Here is a 21,122-nt window from a genome sequence, read left to right as displayed (position 1 = left end):
TTTAATGACATGGAAAAGAGAAGCTGTGAGAATCTGCTTTTATTGTCTTTTCATTTGTGAAAAGAATAGGGGTGCATATCATATGATAAATGTAATATTTCTTAGTGTAGGGACATGATTCTCTATTAAAGGTCGTACCCTGGGGGAGGGGAGAAGGCCCCCCCCCCGAAATCTCGAATTTTCCTGAATTCCCGGGTCCTTCTTATTCGAATTGTCAAATTAAGGTCAGGCTATGCATTTGAGATAAATGGCAACCCAGTATGAATGATTTTTTGGTTTAAACTGCTTGTGAAAACCAAAGTGTCTTAAAAGCAGTCCCCTTTCACAACACATTTTCTGAATTTTATATGAACTGAAGTTTCATACGAGTTTTATGAGTATTATACATGGGATCTAATAGATGTATTTGCTATATCGGTTGATTTGGGGGGGGGGGGCAATATATTGCAAATGTAAGAAAATATTGGGAAATTCATGATATTTCGGCGGTGAAGATACAGGTTTTACTGTGCCCAAGAGAATGTTAATCATTAGTTGTTCAAAGTAACTATTTTGCACAAAAAGGTTAGTTTTGGAGAATCATGTCCATTGTCGTTCATTGACATGGAAAACAGAAGTCGTGTGAGTTTTTTTTTCATTTCTGAAAAGAACAATTAGTTTGATCACAGCGTAATTAGGAACAGTTAGCCTATTAGTAATGAAACCGCAAAATTTTATCTGCCATGTGGACTTTAAATGCACATGCTTTGAACTATTGTTCACTAAATTAGTTTTTTTTTTTTTTATAATATAGCCAAAAGGGTGCTGGATAAAATTCTCGATGAAAATTGGCCGAATAAATTTTGTTTTGAATTCCTGGAAGAGGGTTTAAACTCTTAAGTTACTAACATATGGCGTTTACCTTCCTTATGGAAAGCTGCTAACGTGTGGAAACTACTAGAGAGTGAACTGTGCTCCAGGCGGGAGGTGTCTCCGCTTCCTATTTCCACTACTAATTACGCACACGGACAGTTGGGTCCAGGGTGATTAGCTGGCCCAGTATAGGAAGGCCTGAAAACTTGAAAAAGGAACATCTGAAATGTCTTTCATCTAATGGAAATAAAAGGAAAGAAAAATGTCCCACATTTCATTGGTATGGTATTATTCATAACCCCTTTACGGTTGTTTACTAATCCTACGGAGGCAATAAGAACCTAACTTCTACAGAAGAGAATATTATTTTCCTGTCGTTTAGACTTTCTTGTATTTTAAGGTTTTTTAAGTACTTAAGTATTTTGTTATTTTGTTTTTTGTATTTATATTAACTTTTTTGTATTTAAGGTAATGTTTTGATAACGTTTTATTTTGTTTCAGAATCGTCATGATGGTTCTTTGTCACCAGTTGAGCCTCAAAATATTTTCTCTCGCCTCTTCCCTCGTAGAAGAAGTAGTAGAAAAAATTCTGCTGAACTCCCAGTAACAAAACCGAATTTGGAGCAAGACATAAAGAGTCCTCCCGCTCTACCCCCAAAAGAACGAGATGTGAGTAGAAAGAGTTCATTCATCTCCGAAAACAAACCAGAAGTGAAAAATTGGCGAATATCTGCTAATGTTGAGCATAATAGTAATGACAACCCTGTTGATCAGGAAACTTTAAATTTTGCATCATTTTTCGACCGTATTCGAGAAGGAAGTAAAAATATCACCAAACCTGTTCCTATCCCTAGAAAGTCCTTATTAGCCAGTCCTAATGCTGAAGATAAAGGCTATGAATCCCTCAATATAACTCCTGACTCCTTTAAACCAAGAAAGCTTTCAAGAGAAGAACCGCAGGATGCACCAATTGTAAGACCATGGGTTAAAGTGCTCCCAACTGTGAATGTCAACGACCTACGACGACCTTTCGATGAAGCTGAGCCAAGTTTTCCGAAATTTAGAAAGCAAGTCAGTCTTGAACCGCGTAATGAATTACCAAGCCGTCCAGCAAGACGTGTTCACAGCTTCAGAGGCTCAACCACTACCCCTCTCGCTCTTGATTCTTTAAAATTCAACGAGAAAGAAGTAAAGAGCAACGAGTCTGATAAATCATCGGAAAGTTTGAGTGGTATTGATTTAAACGGGGATTTCATACTTAAGAAAGCAGTGGAATCAAACCCAGCTGCACATGTTATTCGACGGTCTCTTGAAACTCTCAAGTTTTCAAATGAAGGTCTGAAGAAGACTATTAGTAGCTTGAATCGATGCAGTCAATCTTCAGATCAGCTGATACTGCCTGACGATGCGATCAACAAGAACTCAAATGATAGCTTAAGCACGGGCTCAAGCTCTTTGAATATTTCTGACACAGAGGGCTTAGGAAGCTCCTATACTTTGAGTCGTGAAAGTTTGATTTCAAATTCAAAGGCCAATTCGCCGCAGTTGTCCACTGATAGCTCTACAGTCAAGGGAAAGGGTGACGATGTAGCTCATTCAGAATATACATCATTAAGTCCTAAAAGGGTGGGTGACCAACAGGAATTTTTTGAAGCCCTAACACCAGTTGCTACAACTTTAACTCCAGCTGTAACCCCAACAACGCCGGTTGTTCTTCGATCATTTTTGGAACCCTTTAATCCACCTGAAATTAAAAGTCGAATTGTAACTGAAACTGCCCAGCTTTTCGGGAAGTTTTCAGATAAAGCGGAAATAAATTTTACTAAAAAAATGACTGAAAATGAAGTGATAAAGGCTGATGATGGTTCTGAAGATATTTTTCCTGAAGTGGTATTACGAAAAAAGACTTCATTTACCAATAATAAACTGAATGAGAGTCAGAGCGCACTTATTACTGACCTAGAACTAAAAAGCAGTGTATTTGGCCTTATTTTGAAAAGCAAATTCTCAGAAATGCAGAACTCAAATTTTCAATCAGATAATGTGAATCCACAGCCTTTAAGTCTCGATTCTAACATTGAAAGTGAAAGGCCTAACACGTTTGAGGTGCCTTCTTTGTGGAAATGTACTGCAAGAACGAATGATACAAAAACAGTGACAGCTAAGAAGGACGATTTTAACGTCCTTAAGCCTGTTAAGCCCGAAAGAACTTCGTTGATGAAGAAGTCGGAATCCGCAGAAGGATCCGTAAGAAATACTAAAGTACCTGAACCTGAGTCAATCGAAATTCGACGTCCTGTGCTGAAGAATCCAACCGAGTCATCGGAATTACTTCAAGTTTTCGCTCGCCGCTCTTTAAAACTTCGAGAAACGGATGCAATACCAACAGAGTCGAAAACAGAGGATACTAGCATCAGTAATGAAGAAGAGACAGAGGTTGAGAAAACAGTTATCATAGAACTCCCAAAAACTGTATCAGCGACTGAATTGCAGAGTAATGTCGATCAAACTTCTCGAGTTCATGGGAAGCCTATACAATTGAAAAGTGATAAGAGCAGAATTGTTGGAGAACCCACAAAACTGCCAACATCAACAACAAAGGAATCTGAAGTTATGTCAGTTGAAATAATTTCTAAACGAAAAACATTCCAGACAACGCGACATGGTAACGCCAGCCCTGAAAACTTGCAACTAAAACCTGCAGAAGTAAAAACAGATGCAAAACTTGTTGCTGATTTAAAAGAAAATAAGATTGAGAAAGAAGTTTTTGTAATTAAAAAAGAGAAGTCAAGCCCCCGCGCTGTCAGATTAAGAAGTAAGACCCTACCTGAAGCGAACTATACAGTTTTGACTGCTGCCAAAACCTATACGGACGAATCTACAGAACCTCAAAGCATTTCAGTGCCATCTTATGGAGTCAATTTAAGACCAACAGGAAATTTGATTGTCAATCGGTAAGTTGTCTCATGAATACGTGATGGACTGCGACTAACTGGTTAATATGTCTTACTTGATACTTGAATGTATAATCCGCTCAACAATTCAATTTTTAGCTCAAACGTTATGAAAGATAATCGGTAAGTAAAGCACTTGCAACAACCAACTGACTATATTTGAACCTATATATGACATTTGAGCTGTTTTTGGGGGGTGGGGGAGTGGGTGCCCCGGATTTTATTTTGAGGGGTGTGGATTTTTGTTTAGGCTCCTCTTGGCCTGAAGACTTGCGATTGCTAGTTTCAAATCCACTTAGGGACAAACAATTTTTTGTCCCGTTTCCGGCCCAAGTGAGAGTTTTTAAACAAGAGAGCGAGGGGCTTCAAGGGCCCTACCCCAGAAAATTTCTCAAGAATACGAGCCTAAACGTGTTTCTAAGCTGTCTGAAAACTTATTTTGAAAATTATCTTATAATGTATTCCGAAAACCAAGCGATAAAAAATTAAAGCTGGCGTAGACCTGCCCTAGTTTTTCAATATCACAGTTTTCTTCGGGCGGTAAAAAAAAAAGTTACTATTTAGTAAAGACGGTACTTGGTGAATTTCAAACGTTACCCAAAACATAATAAACAATGCACACACATCAAGCAAACATAAAATTAAGTTGGTAGTCCTGCGTCCGCGCTCTTCCGGCGGTGAGGGCTCTCCGGTGGCCGCTCGGTGCTCGGTGTGCATGGCACGAATCTATTTTTATACACCTACCTTACCCTATCATATTTCAAACAAAACTAGCGCTATCGTAATTTTTGCCGAATTGACTTTAATATGTACCTCTTAACCCTGACTTTATGTTCTAAAAAAAAAAACTTAACCTGCCAGCACATAAACCAGTTTCTCACCAAATATTATTTTTAGGTTTACCTAATAAGTTATAATATTTTTCAAATTATTGGGGGCGGGGCAACTTCGCCCTTGCCCCCCCCCCAGATGACACCTATGTTGGAAAGCCTATTGCGAGGGTTTTCAAACTTCTCGTCAAAGATTATATGCAACAAGAAGGTAAGTGAAATGAAAATTCTAAAAATTCTGCTACAGAGCGGTGCTATTTTGCTCTAATTTGGCACAACAACAAACTATGTATATTAGCTGAGTAAATTGCAAAATTAAAAGTCAAAATCCAGTTAGATAACGGAGTAGGGTTATTCTTTAATTTGTTCCAAATCAAAAACAAGCCTTTGCAAATATATTAATCAACTTGGAAACTCAGGCACGTGTTTCATGGAACTGTTGCCAGACGCTGGCTTCAAATATTACGGATAAATCGAGTTTGGGTGTGCCTAAACACAAAGTAGAACATACTTTCAGGTAAATAAATTATTGTTTTCAGCTCTCCATTTCTTAATCTAACGTATTACATCAATTTTGAAACTTTAACTCATGTATTTTTCTAAGAATCTTGAAATATATAAGAATTATAACGTGACATCCTTTGTCCGTGGGGACTTGATATCCTTCGTCCTTGAGGAAAGTCCTGGTGTTGCTGGTTTGAGTCCTGGTGTTGAGTCCTTGAGGTTTGAGTCCTGGTGTTGAGTCCTGGTATTGAGTCCTTGAGGTTTGAGTCCTGGTGTTGCTGGTTAATTGGTTTGGACCGGGGGTCAGTAGTGTCACTCTGTGACCTCAGCCAGAGTCAAACCAGCTCTAAGAGGTTTCTTGGAGAAACTAGGGGAGGGGTATGGGAAAGCACTGGCCCCCAAACCTCCATTACACCTCTTGGTTGAAGGGCTATGTAATGGAGATCAGCACCGCCGATAGTGACTAATAATAATAATTTATTTTTAACCTATTGTGAACAACAAGGCAAAAGTGTAAGTTATCTAGTTACGCACTTTACTTTTTGTATAGCCTTGTAAACCGGCATTTATTACTTTTCGTTTTTTATTTAACGAATTTTCCAACTAATATTGATGAGGCAGCGTTTTAATGTTAAAACTTTTCATAAAGCAAAGCCAAAATTTACCACTTGCTATTCCGCTTTGCTGGCAATTTCAATTAAAAAATACCCAGCTTTATTTGTTTTAGCTGAATGTAGCAAAAACGAACCAGCAAAGACATCAGTAATTCAGTATTAAGTCTACCAAGTAGCGCTACTGATAGTGCCACGCTACTCAGAGGAACTGAAAATAAATAAAAAGAAGCTAAAGTTATGTTTAAGTTTAATCTATGCAACAAAGTGCCACATGCCTTAGCTTGTTATCATAAAAAGAAGCTAAAGTTATGTTTAAGTTTAATCTATGCAACAAAGTGCCACATGCCTTAGCTTGTTATCATAAAAAGAAGCTAAAGTTATGTTTAAGTTTAATCTATGCAACAAAGTGCCACATGCCTTAGCTTGTTATCATAAAAAGAAGCTAAAGTTATGTTTAAGTTTAATCTATGCAACAAAGTGCCACATGCCTTAGCTTGTTATCATTGCCACACACGGGAATGCCACATCAATGCCACAGCTTGACATCAATGTGACAGCTTATTGAAAATGCCATATCATATTATTTGCAAAAAATCCTAATTATATTCATTACAAAAATAAATATTGGATTTCTCGGGTATATAAAAAGTAAATAACCAACTATGTCCATGAACAGGGTAGTACCCAGAATTTTTATTTGAGAGGACGAGATAGGTACGGAAGGGGGGGGGAGAGTACTTCTTTTCAACTAATATTGATGATGCAGCATTTTTTAAGGTTAAAACTTCATGAATCACAGCCAAATGTAGCAAAGATAAACCAATAAGGACAGTAGTAATTCAGCATTAAGTCTACACAATATATACATTATATGCACAAAGGAGGTAGGATGCCACCTGGGGACCGGAAAACCCCCTTTGTTAAGCTAATAACAAGATGCTAGATAGCCTGACGAAGAAGGGACATTCCCGTTCCCTCTATGTCTGTACTTGTCATGGTAATAAACAAATTGGAATAATGATTGAACACGATATATTTTCCCACACCAGAAGCGATTTTTCTCAAGCAGCTATCTTTTATTATTGCCATACTGAGGGGGGGGGGGGTCATAGCCCCCCCCTCCCTGAAGAGTTGCAAATTTTAGAGTGGTTTTTAGTAGTATTGTTCATTGAAAGTAATGTTTAATCAGAAATAAATGTCTTGAAAACTTGACATAAATATTATGTTTTGAAATTTAATATGTAATTTCGTTTTGCCAACAAGGTGCTATCTCGCAATATAGACCCACTACCAGTAATGGAAACAGGCTCATGGACAGGGGATCCTTTTATGTGGTTCTCCTTGTTGAGGGAGCAGCCTCTGGTGGTATTATATACGTTTTCCGAAGTTTTAAGGAGAGGCGAGCGGGAACTTGAAGTAATTCCGTTGAATCGGTTGGATTGTTCAGCAGAGGGAGTCGAATTTTGATTCAACCTTCTAACTGGTTCTTCACAATTAATCTAATATTTTGGTGATTTTAAGCATAATGTCAAAGGCTTTTCGTAAAATCCACCTATTTAGGCATTTCTTTAATTTTCAGCCTGTCGTCTTCCTTATTACTGTGTCTCATAATTATGAAAACTCAAAGCGGGAGTACGGCAAAGAAAACGTTACTCCTTGTAAAAGATTGAGACGACTAAAAAAAAAGGTGCAGGCTCTCTACGTTCTCCCTCCCCCCATCTTTGCTCCCGCTCATGACTCTAAAATCTCCAAATTCTTACAACTTCTGTAGATTACTATGTAATCTACAGATTACTATGTATTACTATAATTTCTATATGATTACTATGTATTAATATTACTAAGATTAGTATATATCCATTCTTAAAATTTGTTTTCCTTGTGGAGGTTTTGGTATGGCATCTTTCTGCTTTCCCACGTTTTTAACACATTACCAAAAAACAAAATCTTTGCTATCATTTCATAGCTGAGATTCAGTTCTATCCATCTACCGAATTTAACTTTTGAAATTTTGAGGACATTGTTTTTCAGATCAAAAATACGATGCAAATTGAAATGCAAAATTCGGTCTTGTGCTGAAGACGCCGTATTTTATACAGGGGAAATGTCCGCATTGTTTTACATTTTTCGTCTTTTCTTTCCACTGGCCGCAGTCTCATTTGTTGCTTTTTTTCATTGAGATTTTTCTCTCTTGGTTTTTTGAAACAATATCATTGTTCTGGCTCGGTGAATGGATAGATCTGAGGTAATGGAATCCATTTATTTGAATATCTCGTCTTTTTGTTACAAGTTGCAGATGCAGGCTCATCGCAAAATTGCTTGTTTCAGAAGTAATATGTACCTTAAGCTTGGGGTCCTCTAGTTATTCATTTATCTTAAATAATATGTTATTACATAATAAAGCACGTATGTAAAGCAATTTACTTGTGTTCTCTATATTGGTCCAGTGCACCGGTTGCAGCGAAGAAAGAAAAAATCAATAATAAAAAAAAAGAAAAAGAAGGTTATAGCTACCGGTGCAGCCATGATTAATTAAAAAAAAAACACCTTTTCTTAAGAAATTAAAGTGCGACGTTGGAACCTATAACGAGAACATAAATTATTGGTTCACAGATGATGCATGATAAAGCTAGCTTCAGTAAACTGTCCTGTGATAATTTTACATACCTGTATAGCACTTTACTGAAATCATAAAACTGACCTAAAAAGAACAGGATATTCTCTTGGGATAAGAAAATTTCATGAAGGGCTGGCTGAAAATTCTAGACTTTCTAGATAATTCTAGACTTAGATACTTTTCAAGTATCTCAATACCGACCATGATATTGAAATATTAAACTATTAACCTAGTTTTATTTATTTTAGTGCTCTCCGACTGGAGAGTGGATTAGAGGATGAAAACAATATATGGAAGAGAATCAGTGTTCAGCAGAAAAACCCGAATATCACAACAAAAATTTCAGAAGAAACTGAGGTGACTTAATTTTTGAAGAACTTTTCTTTGCACAAAATGCAAATCTGAAGTTAATATTGTTTTGCAATTTATTTCACTAAATGTACGAATGTCTTTAAAAAAGAAAAAAAAGTAATGGGCTGGGCAAAGAGCAAAATTTTAAATAAACGGGAAAATCTTTCTGGTATTTGTCTTCTAGTTTATTTATCTTACGTTTGCATTTTACTTGCAAATATCTTTATTATGATACTTTTGTATTTTTGGCTCTTGAATTTCAATTTTCTTCTCTTTTGCTTAATTTTTATCTAAAAAATATATTTTCAGGTTTAGCCTAGAATATTAAAGCTATAGTTTACATTTCATCAGTTTTACTAATGATCAAAAAGAAGTTCTTTACGGTTATTTGCGGAAAGAGCTCTTTTACTTCAGGAAAGTATATGTAGAGTATTTGAGGATATGCAGATTGTAGAGCATAAAAATTATAGAATTATAGAAATTATAGAATTTATTAGATAAGTGTATGTAGAGTATTTGAGGATATACAGATGGTAGAACATAGAAATTATAGAATTATAGAAAACATAGAATTATAGCATTATAGAAATTATAGAATTTATTAGATAAATAGAATATAGAAACAGAGTTTACTTTCAAAATAACGTTCTCAGACAATATTTTTTTTTCTTTACCGACTAAAATACCCTGCAAAAGAACCAATCATGTTTATCCGTTCTCTTACTGGCTAAAATTTGGTGTGTAAATCATTATGTGAATATCTTAACGTGTATATATTTTCTGTATAGATTTTCACGTGGATATGTTTTTTTTTGTGAATATTGATATTTAATAAAAATGAATTTTCTCTCTTTTTTTCTCTCTCTCTCTGTATCAAAATAATATGTTAAATAACATTCATTGTGATAACGGGGTTGTGTTACAAAAATGCGTAAAAAAACCAATGAAATTAAGGCACCCTGTTTAACGTTGAAACATAGCAGAGTATGTGTACTAACGTGCATAACGTTAAAATAATTTGCATTACAATTATGTGGTTAGCTTATGAAAATACTTTGCAAAAATAAATTAATGAAATTAAAGCCCTCTTTGTAACGTTGAAATATAGGACAATATGTGCATTAACGTGCATAACTTTAAAATAGTGTGCATTACAATTATGTGGTTAGCTTATGAAAATACTTTGCAAAAATAAACCAATGAAATTAAAGCACTGTTTGTAACGTTGAAATATAGGACAATATGTGCATTAACGTGCAGAATGTGAAAATACTGCGCATTACAATTAAGTGGTTAGTTTATGAGAGTACTTTGAAAAATAAACCAATGAAATTAAAGTACTCTTTGTAACGTTGAAGCATAGTACAGTATGTTCATTAACGTGCATAACTTTGAAATAGTGTGCATTACAATTATGTGGTTAGCTTATGAAAATACTTTGCAAAAATAAACCAAATGAAATTAAAGCACTCCTTGTAACGTTGAAATATAGGACAATATGTGCATTAACGTACATAACGTTAAAATAGTGTGCATTACAATTATCTAGTTAGCTTATGAAAACACTTTGCAAAAATAAACCAAATGAAATTAAAGCACTCCTTGTAACGTTGAAATATAGGACAATATGTGCATTAACGTACATAACGTTAAAATAGTGTGCATTACAATTATGGGGTTATCTTATGAAAATACTTTGTAAAAATAAACTAGTGAGATTAAAGCACTCTTTGTAACGTTGAAATATAGGACAATATGTGCATTAACGTGCATAACTTTTAAATACTGTACATTACAATTATATGGTTAGCTTGTGAAAATACTTTGTAAAAATAAATCAATGAAATCAAAGCACTCTTTGTAACGTTGAAATATAGAACAATATGTGCATCAACGTGCATAACTTTAAAATAGTGTGCATTACAATTATGTGGTTAGCTTATGAAAATACTTTGCAAAAATAAACCAATGAAATTAAAGCACTTTTTGTAACGTTGAAATATAGGACAATATGTGCATTAACGTGTATAACTTTAAAATAACGTAGGCTTCATTACAATAATTTGATCGGCTTACGAAAACACGTAAAAAAATTAATCAATAAGTTAAAGCATTTTTTTGATTCCCCTTGTCTGATTGGTCTCTCTTATTGATGCCCCTGTCTGATTGGTCTCTCTTACCTCCAATGAGGTAAATATGCCTCTACAAGTGTAAATTGGGAACAGGAAAACCTTTTGATGACTTCTGATAAAATTTTGAGATATACTTTTTGTTATGGGATCGAGGATATAGTCTTCTTTTATCTTTTTTGTGTCTTATTGATGATGTTTTCATCTAATTCCTTTAACCGAACATAAAATTATATCTGGTTGCCTTTAAGCTAGAGGCACAGAAATAACACCCCTAACCCCCTACCTCTAATAAGCTGAATATCCCTCTGCAATTGCAACCATTCCGGAGAGATCTTCTAGATGAGCCTGCGTCTTTATATTAAGTATGAGATACGCCTTTCTGTTTTGTGTGCGTCGATATGTCTATTACCCTCCCCTATACCCTTATTTATTGGTGTCCTGTCGATTGACGACTATTCAACATCTTGACGTTGAATAATATGATTTGGCGTTTATTTGCGTCTGTTCAACGTCTTGACGTTGAGTAATATAACTTTATAATATTTGATAAAATTTAATTGGGAACATATTTTGTTATCAAAGGCTTTCATTTCTTCACTATGGTTCCATCTGCAAAGGAGGATATGACGTATAATGGCCAAAACTCGTAAAGTTCTAATAATCTAGAAAACTAAATAACGTTAAGGAACAGCATCTCTGATAATAAAAATATAGCCGATCACATTCGGTCAAATTAAAAAAATTTTAGTTTGGTCAAAATTTTGGTAGTAAAAACTAAAAAAAGTAGCATCATTATATTACGATTTTTGAGAGAGAGTGCAGTTCCTTCTATCCTTCAACATTTTGTCCTTTTTTCTTTTTTTTTTGGTTAGTTCCAAATATGTCTTTGTAATTTTTTAACAATAACACAGTTTAAAGGTATTGCGTGATTATAAAGCTGATGTCATTTTCGAATTTGATAAGATAATACATTGTTTGAAAAGCGGCCATCACAGGCTGCAGTGAGACAACTAGACATTTTTGGTCAAAACAAAGAAAAACAAATAATCTTCTTTTACTCTTCTTTTTTTTTGGTTTAATAAATATGTCTCTCCTTCTCTTATGCGGGGCTCCCATGGCGTCAATAAAGTTAATAAAGCTTTCCACAAAGTTAATAAACCGTTTTCCTCGCATAACTTTGTTGACTTTATTGCAGTCGGAAAGAAGTTAAACTTTATTTTACTTTTTCAAGAAAGTCCGCAAAGTTCAACCAATAGCAGAATACATGTGGAAAATTTCAAACAAACAACATACAATATTTGTAGTGTCTACAAATATAATATAATAGTGTATACTTATTTAAATATAGTGTATACTTATTTAAATATAGTGTATACTTAATTAAATATAATAGTGTATACTTAATTAAATATAATAGTGTATACTTATTTAAATTTAGTGTATACTTATTTAAATATAGTGTATACTTAATTAAATATAATAGTGTATACTTAATTAAATATAATAGTGTATACTTATTTAAATATAGTGTATACTTATTTAAATATAGTGTATACTTAATTAAATATAGTGTATACTTATTTAAATATAGTGTATACTTAATTAAATATAATAGTGTATACTTAATTAAATATAATAGTGTATACTTATTTAAATATAGTACATGATCACTTCCTTCTCTTAATTTCTTTTTTTTTTTATTTCTTTTCAAAGTGCAGAATTGCTCTTTTTTTTCATACCTACTTATATTTGATGAAGGGACTGTTCTTACTTGGTTGGGGCGATATGAAAATGTAGTTGTTGGAAAGGATTTTATTTTTGTTTTTTAAAATCTGTGGGAAGGGATCAATTTCTCTCAATGAAAATATGAAAATTTTTTATCCGATTCGCAAAAAAACACCGAAAATGCATATAAACTTAAAAGAATTTTTGAAGTATTTTGTAAAACTTTTTTTGTAATCCCCCGAACAAAAATTTTAGATACGGCCTTGCCTTCGAACCAAAAGTAGGAGAATTCCTAAATGGGGGATGGGGCCAGCGATCCTTTGCTTTCACACACCCTGCCTGTTTACCTTCTCCAGATGTCTCCAGGTACTCATTTTGACCTGGGTCCACTCTGGCTGAGCTTACAGTCACTCCACTAACCTTAAATAAAAGTTCAAATAGGGATAAAATCCTTTTAATAGACAGTGATGACGATAACAGTGATAGAAATTCACAAAAAATACCAGATATTTCGGTCACATATACAGTGACCGTCATCAGTAGTTATTTTGTTTTATTTTAGTTTTACTACTGATGACGGTCACTGTATATGTGACCGAAATATCTGGTATTTTTTGTGAATTTCTATGACTATTATCATCATCACTGTCTATTAAAAGGATTTTATCCCTATTTGAACTTTTATTTATCGTTATGGAAAGGCAGTATGGTCTCCGAAATTATCTACTCCACTAACCTCTGTTCCAAACCAAATAACTAGCGATAGCAGCACTAAAACCCCTGCACTCCAAACGGACAAATTGTTTCAAGTCTAGCCTGCTAATCACTTGGATTTGTATTTTAGGAGACTTATTATAGGCTATTCTAATTGTCTTCAGTTCCTAATTTATAATGTTTTTATATTATTTTTTTATGTCTCCCCTTAATGAAGTAGCAATGTTTGGAGATAATGTGTTGGAGATGTAGATAATGAGACGATGTTTGTTGTTTTCTCTATTTCTGGGGAAAAAAGCTATCAATAATATGCATTTTTAAATGCACCATTTTTAAAATGTATTACTGCTATTATTTTCTCCAATTCACACTAGGGTCGTTTTTTCATGCGGCTTGGGTAATTTTCGTTATTTTTGAAACAGAATAATTTCACGGCCAGAATGAGAGGGGGGGGATATTCACTAATTGAGAAAGGTAACGACAATTTCTGAATCCACACTGGGTAGTAATTATAGTAGTTACATCACCAGCCTGGCTGATTGTTTTCTCCTAAAAACCTGTATTGTTGATGTCTTTTGCTCCATGGAGCACAAATGAATATGAAAATTACACTGCTGTTCTTCTACTACGCTGTAGAAAATATGGAGTTCCTTCTCTCCCTCCCCCTAGAAACAAACTAATTTTTGGGTATTTAAGACTTGTTGTGTAATTTTGAAGTATTTTCGTTTTTCAGTTACTTTTTTCCACTATACCCCCATTCACTCAATGAAATAAATTTTTGTATTTAACTTTAAATTTCTTCTAAAAATTCTTTTCAAAGTTTTACAATAGGTGTATTTTGATGTAACTTCGACTGCTTATAATTCTCGTTGGAATATTACATTAACTTGTCTTTCTCTAGCTGCTTTAACTATAGAATTTAATCTTTTCTTCTCTTTTAGGTTGCAAAGAAATTTGCTTCACGCCAGTCGAAAGTACTTGACATAGTCAACAACTTCCAGAGGTTACAAGTTACATGAAAGATGGCTCCTATGTTTTGGCAAATAATTTAAAATGTGTATATAATGGGGTGCCTTATAACAAGCCTGTATTAAAGCGCCTTTAGCTTTTTCAACCTATTTAAATAGTTCAAAGTGATATACAATAATCATAGTGACCATTTGAAAACTGTTTGCTTTCAGGATAAAAATTATTTTTCCCTGGTCTATTAGCTTTAATTTTTTTTTTATTATCTACTAGTCACGAGTTTTATGTGTATTTGAGGCTTAACCGCAAAATGCAGTATTTGTTTACGAATATTGTTAGAAACTTGGTTAGTACTTGTTTTTTCCTTTTTTCGTTTTAAATTACCTGATATCAATGAAAACTACTGATGCAATGGTTTTGTGTATCATGGCCTAGATACTGGTAGAAATGTCATATATTGGTTCTCTAGGATGATTTTAGTTCTTACTTGTTAAATTTCTCGATTTAATTAATTAAGCTTTTAACAAATTGGCCTACCTTGACTGGTTAAACAGAATTTAATGAACCTAGTTTTGGTATGGGTCCTTCCCTCCTTACTCATTTATGCTTCAAAGCTGAAAAGCTTTGAAGAAAAAAGGCAAAGCAGCTCTCTCTCTGTCTCTCTCTATCTTTCTCTTTCTTTCTCTCTCTGTCTTTCTTTCTTTCTTTCTCTATCTCTCTCTCTCTCTCTCTCTCTCTCTCTCTCTCTCTCTCTCTCTCTCTCTCTCTTTCTTTCGTTCTTTCTCTTTCTGTCTTCGTTTCTCTGACTGTCATCTGCTAATGTAATGCAATGCCAATCAACATAAAAGTAGGAAACCAAAACTTACAAGGACATTTACAATCACCATAATAACCATAAGACATTAGTGTACGCTTATTCTTATACTGACATTTCCGGCTGGGGAAATGTTTAATATTGACTTAACTTACTTGGGTTAAGTCCCATTCATCCTCCACGGTAGTTTGGGACCTTCTCTTTCACCTGAATGTTGATTTAACTTTTGTATGAACTTCTTTCTTATGCCAGGCGGAGAATTTGTGGTATGGTAATAGACAAGACTTGTATATCATCTCTTGGGGGGGGGGGGTGAGAACCATGCATTCGGCCATAAACATGCTCTTTGATTGATGAGTGTTGGGAGGGTTTCAGCAATAATGTGACTATAACTAAAACTTGGCACCGATCCATTTACAGTGAATTTGTCATTGGGGTTTTGTTATCTTTGGCAAGTAACCGTGAACGAACTTGTATTGTTTATTCCTATTTATAATAACGGTACTTACATGTATGCGATGAATATTTTGATTTTGTATTCACAAGGCACGTGCTTTGACTTTTTGTCCGATATTATCATTTCGATTTTTAAATAAAGATTAAATAAACTTGGATTTTAGTTACTGTCAGAAATTATATAATTTTCGTTATTTGTGTTAGGTGTAAAATAATTAATACGTAGATCTTGGAACGTATGGAAGAATTTTTTTGCTTGAGATAGGATTATATGAAAAATAACAGATATCAGGGGCACAATTTGCTATGGGGTTGGGAGGGGGCAATTCTCCAGATCCTAGTTTGTCCTCCCTCCCATCTGAAATTTAATTTCTTCATAAATCTTGGCAAACCTAGATTAACATGCATAATTTAAGCATCCAAAGAAACGGGTCAGTTTTCTTTAGTATTTTTGCCTTTATGGTCCTAAATAGCTCCTTTTCTCTGTCATTTTCACTTGATTTGGGAAAATTGGCTCCAACTTTGAAAATGATAGCGATGATTATTAGGTGTTGGATTTTGACATGGCTAAGGTTATCAATGCCTACCATACCTTTGAAAATCAAAAACCTGGACTAGATAAATCGTTGGAAGAAAAAGAAGTTTTATCCCACCACCTGAACAATTAAAACAAACAAAGGTTCGGCGATATTTCTTTCATAATGACAAAAGATAAGCCGAGGCAAAAGAAAAAGTTTTTGTCCCACCTCTTGAACAATTAAAAGAAACAAAGGTTCGGCGGTGACCATATACTTGTGACAACGTGGAAATACAGAACATTGTAACGTTGTCACAATGTGGAAAAATTGAAGATTTTCATGTATGGAGAAGTTTATATTAAATTGTTTAAAGAGCAAAAGACATGGGATTGCAACAATTCAAAAACATTAAAAAGGAAAACTAAAAGTTTGAAGCTTAGTAGAAATCGGTGTTAGAAATCAGTTTTGCTGTAATAATAATCAATTCAAAAACAAATCAATTACAACAATTCAAAAATCTTAAAAAGGAAAACCAAAAGTATGAAGCTTAGTAGAAATCGCTGTTAGAAAAATATCATTACCGATTTTCTTTTCTTTCAGTACAATCAATGTCTTTTTTTACGTGAAAAAAAGCTGAAAATTTGTTCAGTTCAGAATCGTGAAATTTATTATGTATACTGCAAAAATAACTACAAAAAAACCTGAAAATTTAGAAAATTAGTTTGTTTTTTATTTGATAAAATCAACTCGCTAAGTGATTAAGCTCAAACCCCAAAACCCGTTAGGCCCAAAAACCAAAAATTTGCAATTACAACAAATGATGATTCTCTATTTTGACAAGGGATTACAACAATTCACAAACCTTGAAAACGAAAATCAAAAGTTGCAAGCTTAGTACATATCGTTGTTAGAAATCGGACTAGCTTCAATAATCAAATATCTTTGAATAGACCGTAGTATGAAAAGACATTAAATTGTGTAAAGAGCAAAAAACCTGGTAATTGCTAAAATATTTGTATATATTTTAGCAAGGGATTACAAGAATTCAAAAACCTAAAAAAGAAAACCTTTTTGAACTTAACCAGTTACATAATGTCAGATGGAAGGCCCAAAAAATGAAAATTTGCAATTATTAAAAATGATGATTCTCTATTTTATAACAACGGATTACAGCTCCATATTTTTGTCTGGAAAATTGGTATCTTGGGCCATTCTCGCATAAAAAAAAACCGATTTAATAGATCGGAAACCTGAGAAAAAGAACCTTAATTTTGTTTTTTGAGATCGATGACATGCAGTAAAATTACAATGATGTCTTGAAGTATAAAATTACAAAGACGTCATGTCAGTCACAGCATCAAGACATTTTATGACGTCATTCCTTTTATGTAAGCCACGTATGTTTCCAAATGTAGTCAGTTATATTTATCTAACACAATCAGTTATTTATCCAGTACAATGTCTAAAAAAAGACCCAAAAAACGAAAATTTGCAGTTGCAGTAACTATAAATGATGATTCCGTGGAACCAATACCTAAACTGTCAAACGTAATAAGATGTGAAAATTGACAACCTGGACCATCAGTTGTGACGACACCAATACGGGCAGTTAAAGAAAAGACCATTGCTAAAATATATGAAGTAATTAATCCAAAAACGTATTGAAAATGAAAATGAACAGAAAAGACACGCGCGGTTAGAAGATGCGAAAACGAGAATTAGAGCATGTTGAAAATGAAAATGAACAGCAAAGACAAACGCGACGTTAGAAGATCAACGAAAACGAGAATTAGAGCTTACGAATAATGAAAATGAATAGCAAAGATACTCACCGTTAGAATATAAATGAAAACGAGACTTAGAGCGTATGAAAAAGAATAGCATATACACGCGGTTAGAAGAACAGCGGCGTCGTACTCTTCAACGTTGATTGTATTCACTGTGGAGCCCTCCATTTTCCAGAGGAAAGAGTAGGAAACAAAAGTAATTCCTTTGGGTATTACTGCTTGCATGGTCGAATTGCAATGTCACCACCTCAATTTCCAAATGAATTGGTTTGCCTTTTTTTAGGACGTCACTTGCTCTCATAAACGAGTTTCATAACGTATTCGAGTTTCATAAACGTATTCGAAACTTGAACTCGTGTTTTGCTCTAGCTTCATTCAACATAAGCGATGATCGAACCATAAATAGTCGGAATATATTTAGCTTTAAAGTAACTGGACAAATTTATCACAAAATCAGTTTAGCGGCACATTCGTCACAAACTACTGAAGGTGAAATTGAGCCATCTTCATATGGCCGAATGTAATTTTTAGACCCCAATGAAGCTGTTGAGGAACGCCTCGCTCATCCTTTAAATGTTGAGATCTCTCGTAATCTAATGAACCTCTTGGAAGAAATATTGATAGATTCAAACGACTATGCCAAAGGTTACGAAAAAATGCGAGAAGTGGAGGATGATACAAATTAACTTGCTGCTTCATTGGGACAACAGCCTCCAAACGTGCAGCTTGTTTTTACTTTGTCAGATGGTGTCGATTATAGACTGTTTAACCCTCCCGCATGTAATGAAGTATGCGCTGTGCTTACTCTTAATGCTGACCATAGTTTCCCACCAAATGAAATGGTTGTTAAACAATGAGGCCTTTACCTACCCAATGTTTTATCCGCCTGGAACTTCAGGATGGTCAAGGGGTATGCTACTTCAAACACCTTATATAAGTCGTGCACACATAACACGTCTTGAATTAGCAAGAAATCGTATCGCTTTTCGACCTGAACATACCAAATTCTATTTTGTACAAACTGTAAGACCTGACCAGCGTAGGATTGGTTTACAAACCCTGCACTTTGGAAGAAAACTTTACAAGATTTACCTCGCTGATACCATTGCTTATATTGAGCGTGATCGTATTGATTGGATAAAATTTAACCAGAAAACTATTATGAGTGAAAACTACGCAGGTGTTACACGACTTCTTAAAGACTTAGCCTCGAAAAAGGATGCATTCGTTGGTGAGAAAGTTATACTACCATCATCATCTGTCGGATCAACACGCTACTTTGCTGAACATTTTGAAGACGCCTTGGCTATTGTTCGGTGCCTTGGACCCCCAGATTTCTTTATAACTGTGACTTGCAATCCTGATTGGCCTGAATTTAAAGAAGCAGCAAGAACTTGAAAACTCTATTATAGAACAGTCCCCTCAAGATCATCCCGATCTCATTACTCGAATTGTTGACGATATAATCAATGATATTGATAAGATATAGATGTCAGGAAAGGTGGCAGCATATGTTTCCACGATTGAATTTCAAAAACGTGGATCACCACATATGCATTTGCTATTGATCATGAGTCCTCAGGATCGAATCCATAATCCAGTTGAAATTGATGACCTTATTTCAGCTGAAATTCCGACGATCCATTATTAAGAGAATTAGTCTTAAAGTGGATGATTCACAATCCCTGTGGGACTTTAAATCTAAATGCGAGTTGTAGATTAATAAAAAAGGAAAATTCCTGTTGCTTCGATTTTCCAAAGCAGTACAATTCAGTCAAATCTCTAGCGGATGCTGAAAAACCAAAGTATCGACGTCGTTATGATCCCAAATTAGACGAAATGAACAGAGAAGAATTTTCATATGACCGTGTTGTTTATCGAAAAGATTCTAATAACTGCCGAATTACTCGTGATAATCGTCATGTCGCCACATATAATCCTCATATGATTAAAAAGTACCAATGTCACATAAATGTCGAATATGTGGGAAATATAGGTCAGGTCAAGTATTTATATAAATACATCAACAAGGGACATGACTGTGCTTCAATAAAGATTGCCGAAAATAAACGGTGCATGGTTTACAATGAAGCAGAAATCTATGTAGAAGGACGTTGCATTACATCAACTGAAGCATGCTGGCGACTATTTAGTTACAATATCCAGAAAAATAGCCATTTTGTTCAAACGTTCATTTGCCAGGACGTTATCTAATGCAAAATATCAGCAAAGTCCAAGAAGATTTGGTTGATATTAGACAACAAGGCTCAATGTTGGAAGCGAATTTTCGGCACAACAAGGTGTTATAACAAATGAAGAAGAAAGAATTTCTCTATTAATGAGAAATGCCTGAACACTGTAAATGGAATGGCATTACGATTCACAACGTAAATTTTGCAGCTTTTCCCGAGTACTTCTATTTACGAGTACTTTTGTATCATGTGTAGAATGCAACAAGTTTTGAAGATCTTAAAACAGTTGATAACGTTGTATATCCCATATACGAAAAAGCAAGCATGGCTCATGGCCTTGAATTCGACGATAAACAGTGGCTCAACGCCTTAGAAGAATCGGCACTGTCCAAAATGCCTTCTGTAATTCGAATACTCTTCACACAGATTCTTGTTTATGGTAATCCTGCAGATCCCAAATCTCTTTGGGAAAGATTCAAAAATCAGTTGGAAGAGGATTTCATTTTGCATGCAAGACGAAATAATTTATTTAAAGATCTTGCAGTAAAGAGGGCTTATCGTTTTATTGCATCGAAGTTAAATACGATGGCAATAGAAGGTCGAAATTTTAGTTTTTGGATCGAACGATACGGCATGGACAGCATTGAGACCTATGAAAATGACCAAAGCTTGAAATTTCCCAATACTAGTGAATCAGCTGTTACTGAAGATAGTTTATATCGGCTTCTGCAATGAATACAGCTTGAAATTGTTGACAATATTTTACTGGCTGTCAATGATCCTAATTATTTTGCGAAATTTTTTTTTTTTCATGGATGGATCAGGTGATACTAGTAAAAAATTTGTTTATAAGACCATTTATCACATTCTATGTGGAAAAAATGGCAAAGTATAATGTGTGGCTTATACAGGAATAGCAGCAACTTTACTGCCATTTGGACTAACAACAGACAAGACCTTCGGCCTAAAAGTTCCACTTTCTGTAGATTCTGTTTCCCGTGTAAGACCTTGTTCAAGCAGAGGTTTAAAATTAGCACAAGTAGATGTTTTCCTACTTGACGAAGCACCCATGCTTTCAAAGTATGGCTTGCAAAAT

The 21,122-nt window shown here is 34.5% G+C and overlaps 1 protein-coding gene across 6 annotated transcripts in view; it reads left to right on the top strand.

Moving 5' to 3' along the window:
* LOC148955763 (uncharacterized) overlaps positions 1-15,685 on the top strand; it is a 280,415-nt gene extending 264,730 nt beyond the window's left edge. For 5 of the 6 annotated variants that reach the window (XM_089104165.1, XM_089104158.1, XM_089104175.1 and 2 more), the window contains 3 exons: positions 1,354-3,806; positions 8,620-8,728; positions 14,235-15,685. In XM_089104165.1, coding sequence (XP_088960291.1) covers positions 1,354-3,806; positions 8,620-8,728; positions 14,235-14,312 — 2,640 coding nt within the window. In that variant the 3' untranslated portion in view covers positions 14,313-15,685. Of the gene's footprint in view, positions 1-1,353; positions 3,807-8,619; positions 8,738-14,234 lie in introns of those variants that run through there. The other variant, XM_089104179.1, reaches the window with a different exon arrangement.
* The last annotated feature ends 5,437 nt before the right edge of the window (positions 15,686-21,122 follow it).

The sequence above is a fragment of the Artemia sp. Qi Xiang Cuo genome, chromosome 2 (genome assembly GCF_049724085.1).
Source record: "Artemia sp. Qi Xiang Cuo chromosome 2, ASM4972408v1, whole genome shotgun sequence".
Classification (NCBI taxonomy): Eukaryota; Metazoa; Arthropoda; class Branchiopoda; order Anostraca; family Artemiidae; genus Artemia; species Artemia sp. Qi Xiang Cuo.
The sequence above is the reverse complement of the archived record's forward strand: the minus strand, read 5'-3'. Positions and strand labels throughout refer to the sequence as shown.